Below are 8,284 nucleotides of genomic sequence, written 5' to 3'. Positions count from 1 at the left end.
AGTGAAAGTGTTTTTTTTTTCCCTGACTCGAAGACCTTCGAAAGACATTGGCCCCAAGACCCCTCTCTGATTGATTGCTCTAAATGACAGAACAGAAATGTGCCTGACATAGTATATATATATATATATATATATATATATGATCTGACCTATTTATTTATTCCCTTGCTTCATCATGGTAAAAGTGCAGCATACACGTGCCTGCATCAGTTACCAACAAAACAGGTAAATACAATTAACAAAGGCTATTTTTTATATGTTTAATTATGATGAAGGAGAGGTCGACATCTTCATTGGACCCGCTACACTCTATTAATACAGCTAGTGGATAGACAGCAATAACCAACCATCCCCAGTATAAATGAAAAAAACGGAGAAAGCTGGTAGTGTTACACCCTTCCCCTGTGAGTGTCTTATTCTGCAATATAGGGATCCTTCGCTTTGCATTACAGTTATTTGGAGAAGTCTTTATTGCATGTATTAAATTACTTGAATATCATGAATATATCATTAAACCAAAAAAATAATATTCAACAGTGGTAATTATTCAAAAAAAACAGAATGTAGATCATCTTTTCTTTCTATTCCTTGTAACTAAATTTTTCCAACGCAATATTTAGAGAAACCTTATATTGTTAGATTATTGGATCCGTTGATCAGCATCAGAGGCATTGCGATATGAGGGAGAGGATTTATGGGCTTTTTCCTGTGAAATGAAGGACATGTTCATAAAGCGGGAGGTGCACGTTTCACTTTACAGGTTTGTGCTCCAGTAGAAGCGGCTATGAGAGAAGGTCCCTCTGCCTGAGCCTTGTCTAGAGGCCAGATCATTTTGGGGGCTGTTGGTTTTATGCAGGCTTGGGAATTATGTTATTATTCGATAGGCCAGTGGGTGGCGCAGTGGCTCGGACTGTTGCCTTGCATCCCTAGAGACAGGGGTTTGAATCCTGCCTTGTCTGTCTGTCCTCACCATGCTGTGTGGGTTTCCCTGCACCGTCCAAAGCCTTCCAGGTTGACTAATTGGAGCTGCTGAATGGCCCACAGTACAGTGGCATGAAATAGTTTGGGCACCCTTGCTTAAAACATCTGTTACTGTGAGTAGTTAAGTCAGCAGAAGATGAACTGTTCACCAAAAGGTGTAAAGTTAAAGATCACATGTTTCTTTAATATTGTAAACAAGATTACATTTTTATTTCCATCAATCACCAGTACAAGATACCAAAAAAATGATAAGGACCTGAATGAAAAGATTGGACGTCCGACATGGTCAGTACTTAACACCCACTTTGGTAGATATCACAGCTTTTAAATGATTTTTGTAGCCAGCTAAGTCTTTCAATTCTGACACGAATGCTCCTGTTTTTGCAAGATTCTTGGGCTGTCTTGCATACACTGCTCTTTTGAGATCTATCCGCAGATTTTCAATGATGTTTAGGTTGGGGGACTGTGAGGGCCATGGAAAACCTTCAGCTTGTGCCTCTTGAGGTATTCCATTGTAGATATTGAGGTGTGATTCAGATCATTGTCTTGTTGTATGACCCATCCTCTATTTAACAACAACTTTTTTTACAGATGTTGTGATGTTTGCTGCCAGAATTTGCTAGTATTTAATCAAATCCATTCTTCCCTCTACCAATGACATGTTCCCTGTGCCACTGGCTACATCACAAGCCCAAAGCATGTTCTTCTGGAATTCGGCACCTTTTTTCTCCAAACATACCTTTGCACATTGTGGCCAAAAAGTTCTATTTTGACTTCATCAGTCCACGGGTCTTGTTTCCAAAATACATCAGGCTTGTTTAGATGTTCATTTGCAAACTTCAGACACTGAGTTTTGTGGTTAGGATGCAGGAAAGGTTTTCATCTGCAGACTCTTCCATGAAGGTCATATTTATTCAGGTATTGCTGCACAGTAGAATGGTGCACCGCCGCTCCAGTGTCTGCTAAATCTTCCTGGAGGTCTTTCTCAGTCAGATGGGGCTTTTTATTTGCCTTTGCAGCAATCCTACGAGCAGTTCTTTCAGAAAGCGTTCATGATCTGACAGACCTCAACATCAGCTCCACCATTTCTTTTAACTGCCATTTCTTTTTAACAATACGGACTGAGGAAACATCTACTTGGAAAGTGGAAACACTTTGCTATCTTCTTGTATCTTTCTCCTCAAATATCTTGGGGTGCCCAAACTTCAGAGCCTTTTAACTCTTTTGGTATTTTGTACCTGTGATTGATGGAAATTAAAATTTTAAGCAAGATTATATTTTTAAGAAATGAGTCGTCTTTAACTTTATTCTTTTTGGTGATCAGTTCTTCTTCTTTACAACTATTCACATTAACAGACATTTTAAGCAAGGGTGCCCAAACTTTTGCATGCAACTACATGTGTGTGTGCGCCCTGCAATGGACTGATGTTCCAGCCTTGGTCTCTGGGATTATATTCCTTACGTCTGTAACGCAGATGAGGGTTAGGGTTTGGAATGTTAAGGGACAACAGACTGATTACAGTGATCAGAACTGTTGATTTTTTTTTTTAAGCTTTTCTATGGTTTTTTGCTTCAGTTTCTGACGTCAGTGGATAAAAATGTTGAAGGTTTTAAGGGGCTTAATTATACCAGTTGAACGCCTTTAAAAATGCTGGTATTTTGCTTAATGGGTTTGTTTTGCACAAAAAAAGTTTTTCATGAACTGAAATACTGTCAGTATGGTCAAAAACAATTTAAACCAGTCATTGTATCCCTGTGCTCTGGTAAGAGGGCACATTTTGCAGGTAAGGTTTGGGAATAGAGAATGAAAATAAAAAGACAATGTCCCAGCTGTAATTCTGTGTGATGATGAAATGTCTCACACCGTGTGATTTGAAACTCTTGAAATAAATTGGACGTGTCAATGCCTGGGTAGGATGGATCATTCCAATAGGTGTTCCTTTCTCTGTCCTTCTGTTGCTGGCCCGTCATTACCGGGTCCAAACCTGCCTGATGAGAGCCTGAGAGGGCCTGTTTGCAAGGGGTACTGCAGCTGTTCTCTTGTTGCAGGAAGTCAGACTCTTATCTTGGGACCTTTGTGTGATGCTGGGAAAGCCCTGGTATGTTAACCCTAAGACGTTTGTCTGTGACTTTAGTCATGTTTGTAATTTAGTGAAGGGAAAAAATGGGGCTTATGTGTGTATGAGTTTGTGCTCTGTGATGGTCTCGCATCCCACTCAGAGCACTGCCATGCCCTATGCCCTTTGCTGCATGGTATAGGCTCCAGGTCCCCCATGACCCTAACCTGGATGGATGGATGGATGGATGGGTTAATAGAAAGATATATAGATAAACAGATGAACAGGTAGATAGCTGGGTAGTTGGAAACAGACTGACTTTTAATTTTTGCCCAGAGTTTAATAGTAATAAGATATATTACAGTAATACACTATCTGAGGTCAATATATTTCACACAATACATTGACTACTGGATGATTGATAGATCTATTGTAAACAACCTTAAAGGATTTGGCAAAATTGTAAGGAATACAGGAGAGAATAGATGTGAAATTGCTACTATGGTATTACTATGTGACGTATATTCTGCAGTGTAATGTTGAATATAACTTTAGCTGGTGTTTGGGGAGCTGCAATTATTCACCAGTAGATATTACAGCCATCAGAAAAGTATAGATGGGTTTATTAACCCAAACCCCAAGAAATACATTAGCTATGCTATTTATAAATGAAGTACCCAAGTTCAGCTGATGAAAAGCCCATTTGAAACCAAATGATAAATACTTTTGTTTCAAACGCCTATTTGCTCTCGACTTAAGTTTAGTAGTAGTAGTAGGCTAATACTTTATTGATCCCTAAGGTAATTCCACTTTTTTTAGTATTGGAATATACATATTATTATAAATATTTTCTCGTGGCAGTCCGATGATGTGCTAAATGTACGTGTATTTTTAATGACTCGGCGTTTTTACTTAAACGGTAAACGTAGCGGAGTTTAGCCCAGACCTTCTCTGAAAAGTTACAGGCCTGCGCAATTCGTTTACTCTCACAATTAACAAAGGGCGAGTTAACAGCAGGAAAAGAGGCTGCTAGGCGCAGCTCTCGATCGCCGTCTGCGGTTGCAGAATGAGCTCGTCCCTCCGGCGCAGAGCAGCCCCTTGTTCCCCACCAGACATCGTGACGACCCTCCGGATAAGTGCATCTGAGCTCCTCTTTAGAAAGGCTGAAATGCACAAATACGTTTCACGATAGTCGCGCACGCAACTCTCCGGGCGAGGATAAAGCATGCAAAGAAGCATCACCTGAAAAGAAGTGAAGATGAATCTAACCAAGTTATATTTAAAATTTGGACACCTTTTCTACAGGAACTTCTCGTTTTGGGGAAATGATGGCAAAATGAACCATAGCCTTCAGGATGCACTTCTGTTCACGGATGATGTGCTGTTTTCGGGGAACGAGCCAGGCACTATCGTTTTGGTAGTGATGTACACTTTGTCCTTCTTCATTGGCTTAGGGGGCAATGTTATGGCATTGATGGTTTTAACCAGGAGGAGAAATCGTCTTGTCGGCGGTTCAGCAACCAGAAGACTGCTGATAAATTTGTCTGTCTGTGATATGATGGTGGTGTGTGTGTGCATGCCAGTCAATCTCGGCCACCAGCTGCACAACGCCTGGGTGTTCGGGGACTTTCTGTGCCGGGTCGTCCCTTTCGTCCAAGCCGTTTCTGTCGCCGCTAGTGTGCTGAGTCTGGCTGTCATCAGTCTCAACCGATTCTATAGCGTCCACAACCCCCTTCACGCCAGGTATTTCTTTACTGGGAGAAAAATACTCTGCATGATCTGTGCAGTGTGGGCACTGTCGTCGGGACTTTGCACGCCGATCATCTTCATGAATAAGACGAAGACACTGGTGCTGTTGGGAAGCAACCATGCGATATCAGTGTGCGTGGAGAGCTGGCCGGAAGTCAGGCTGCGACAAGGCTATAACTTTTTGCTGTTCTGCACCCTATACGGATTCCCCGTTTTATTTAACCTCGCTATTTGCTTCATGACGGGGCGCAAACTGTGGCGCGTAAACGAGAAATTCAAAGAATGTAACAAGTGTTACTTCGCGCAGTCCGCGTCCCGACTCAAGGTGCGCAAAAAAGTCGCCAAGATGGTCGTCGCACTTGTCGTGCTGTTCACGCTTTCCTGGCTGCCCCTGTATGTGGTGGATATCTGGATTGATTTCAACATGCCGGATGCTTTAGAAGAAAGAGAATATGACATGGATCATGTCAATCACCAATGGATCCTGCAAGGTAGACCCTTTGCGCTTTGGATGGGTCTGACCAATTCGGCTCTCAACCCGCTTTGTTACTGCTTTGTGGGAAATCTTTATAGATCGGCTCAAAGAATTAGAAAGAGCTACAAAAAGAAGCTGTCATCAGTCTTTAGCATGCCTTTATCAGGGGCGCCGGGTACCAGGTCTGCGCCCATGCACCTAAGCTGCAGACGCGATTCCTCCGAGAGATGTCCCGCCGAAGCGTGTGGCTGGAGGAGACAAGCCAGCTTCAGGGAAAGCTTCTCCAAAACCCGCAGTCTCTTCTCCATAACAGTTTGCGAAACTGTGTTTGATTGACAAAGGGAGTCGTGCTTAAACTTCTAACGCTGCATCTGCTACGTTCCATTTGGGACCCTTTTGGATTTGTTAAAACATGGACTCTATACTACGTATTATTTTATTACCTACGGTTTTAATTTATAACACGCATAGACGGCTGCGTATTACAGTGTACAGTAAAATTACATTCATTCAAGATGTACTAATTTCATGTAAATTTGTTGTAGAAAACATCCTCATAGTTATGTGGCTTATATATTTCAAAATACATTTGTCAATGAGAAACTATGTGATATATAAAACGAATTGTCTGTGCCAGTGTTTATTTATTATTATACAAATGTATATTGATTAAATGACTGAGAGACCATGCACAAGATTTAGTGCGAGTATTAGAGAATAAAGGGCAAATATTTTGAATGTCGTATTTTTTTTTGTATACGTGACCCTGCAATTTGTATGACAAAATAGCGAAGAGAAATGTAATTATTTGGTCGACAGTCCTTCATTCAGGTAAATTGCAAATCTACCTAGCTGTATGGGTAGGCTATAGGTGTACAGCTGCTAACTCAAACTTAACATTTTAACCATTCCACCGTCTTTCCTAGTGTATTTTACATTTCTGAAAGAGAATGATGACATGCGGAATCCTTAGCGGTTTAAAAATTATATTACGTAGATATATTTTCGATTTACTCCATGAAATAACTGGTTGACGCCTTGTTAGAAATTCCGTTGTAAATTCTGTGCAATTATAAATATTTCACCTATTATCGTGTGTGTTATACATCGGCGAAGGTTTTTGTAAATGTATATTGAACGTTAACATTTTGTCTCTGGCCAGCATACTACTTCACATTCTTGTAAAAAAAATTTTTTTTAGATTAATAAAATGGAGTTGAAATTAAAGAAGACTGGAAATCTGTAAGAGTTAGAATCCTAAATAAATTAATAATGAAGGACAACCAAACTTGCGGCCAGGAAACAGTGGTTGAGGCTGAGATTAAGTCAAAGTGCAGATCTTTGCACTGCGACGTTCGATAAAACCATTCTCACATGTGCACAGAATTTATACGTTTTGTGAAAATAGTTCGCCCAGAGATCATTCAATATCTAATACTTATAAATTGCTATCATTCTTGCCATTATTATAACAGTTTATTTTTAGAAAACGCAATTACTGACTCATCCTGCGCTGTCCATTGCTTTCGAGAGAAGAAAAGGGTAAAGGGTCCCGTTTTAGTTCCTCGGATAGAACGATATTTAGAACTTAAAATGTTTTGAGAGGGTGTTCGGCGAATGATTATTATGATGTGCAGGAATCAGAGCCAAGCATCAAAGCAAAACAGCAGGTAAAGTGGGGGGAAAGCAAGAAAAGCTTTAAAAACCTTAAATAGACTGACAGCCACACAGTCCCTATAATATACAGGATACTACGCATGCCCGTCTCATTTTACCTCGGAAATTATATAAATTTGCCCATACCGGCATAATGAAATCAATAATCATACTGAATAAATGACCATTAGCATAAAGCATAAATACATTGCACATAACAGATAGAAGCTGGTTTTTGAACGTTAAAAAGTAGGCCTATATCAGCAACTATTTTCCAATTTTAAAAATAGTTCATATTTTTAGTACTAGCGTTTGCCTTTGTTCTGTTTGATCTCTATAGAAATTCTTCCCGTGAAAATTTCAAAAGATGCATGGTTTTCATGAAAAACCCCTCAACAGTAGTGGGAACAACAGAAAGAATAGTGTTCAAAGATACAAAAATAATAACTAAACGGCTGATTCAAGCCTCACAAGTATGGCTAAAGTGGAATCCAGAGAGAAGCCATCCTTCAGCCTAAGACAGCAGCCGAAGTTATTGCAGCTAGGCAATCTCAGATTTTTTGAACAAAGAAAATATTGCACTTTTTCATGTCTTATTCTTGTGCTTCACTCTGCGATTTTAGACCATTCTGGTGTCTGAAGTGTATTGTGTTTTTAACAGGTTTTCAACATGATCAACATGTAGGGCCAGCCATGGGTTTTCTGCAACTCTATGACAGATTCTGCTGAGTGCCCCAACCTCTGCCCCCCCCAGCAGAAAACAAATTTTGTCAGTTTATTTAAATTAAAAACATTTCAGTAGCACTGAGTATCTGGCTGCGGACCAGCTAACTCGTGTAGTTCACAAGAAAGCAATAAAACATCAGTTTGAATAAGTAATGTCATGGAATGCAGGGGTATTTTTTTTCTGATTCTGTCACTCTCTCTTTGTACCCCTTAATCAAATGACGCCCTAGGCGATTGCCTATGTTGCCTCTAGGGCGAGGCAATTACTCTAAACATATCTGCATTCCATTCATTGATCCAAATCATAAAGTCTATACTTCGTGGCTATATTCTGAAGATGAATAATCAGAAAAAAATGACAACTTACATTCTTTCTTCCCATCTGTTTTTGGCAGAAAGGAAGACGATTACCAGATCATTTCAAACACTAGAAACAATACTTCAGGATCATGGTCATAAACAACACTGTAATAACCAGATTCAGAGCTTTTTTTTTTTTTGTTTAAAAAAAAGTTCATTCCCACATGCAGGTGATTTAATAATGTGTTGATTTGATTGCATTCAGTAACGGCTCAATAATTTCAAGTATAATGAAAGGTATCCAATATACAATTTATATCGCAACTGGACGAAACTGAAG

The 8,284-nt window shown here is 39.8% G+C and overlaps 1 protein-coding gene across 1 annotated transcript; it reads left to right on the top strand.

Annotated features, from left to right (window-relative positions):
• Nucleotides 1–8,124, top strand: LOC111849628 (galanin receptor 2a). The gene has a single exon (XM_023822670.2). The coding sequence runs from the start codon at nt 4,297–4,299 to the stop codon at nt 5,596–5,598; it is 1,302 nt and encodes a 433-aa protein (XP_023678438.1). The 5' UTR covers nt 1–4,296; the 3' UTR covers nt 5,599–8,124.
• Nucleotides 8,125–8,284: the final 160 nt, after the last annotated feature.

This window comes from Paramormyrops kingsleyae, chromosome 5 (genome assembly GCF_048594095.1).
Source record: "Paramormyrops kingsleyae isolate MSU_618 chromosome 5, PKINGS_0.4, whole genome shotgun sequence".
In the NCBI taxonomy this organism is placed as follows: domain Eukaryota; kingdom Metazoa; phylum Chordata; class Actinopteri; order Osteoglossiformes; family Mormyridae; genus Paramormyrops; species Paramormyrops kingsleyae.
The sequence above is the reverse complement of the archived record's forward strand: the minus strand, read 5'-3'. Positions and strand labels throughout refer to the sequence as shown.

Bases quoted from the DNA above. Each gene is read 5' to 3' on its own strand.
- LOC111849628 (XM_023822670.2), top strand. From the start codon at position 4,297: ATGAATCTAACCAAGTTATATTTAAAATTTGGACACCTTTTCTACAGG.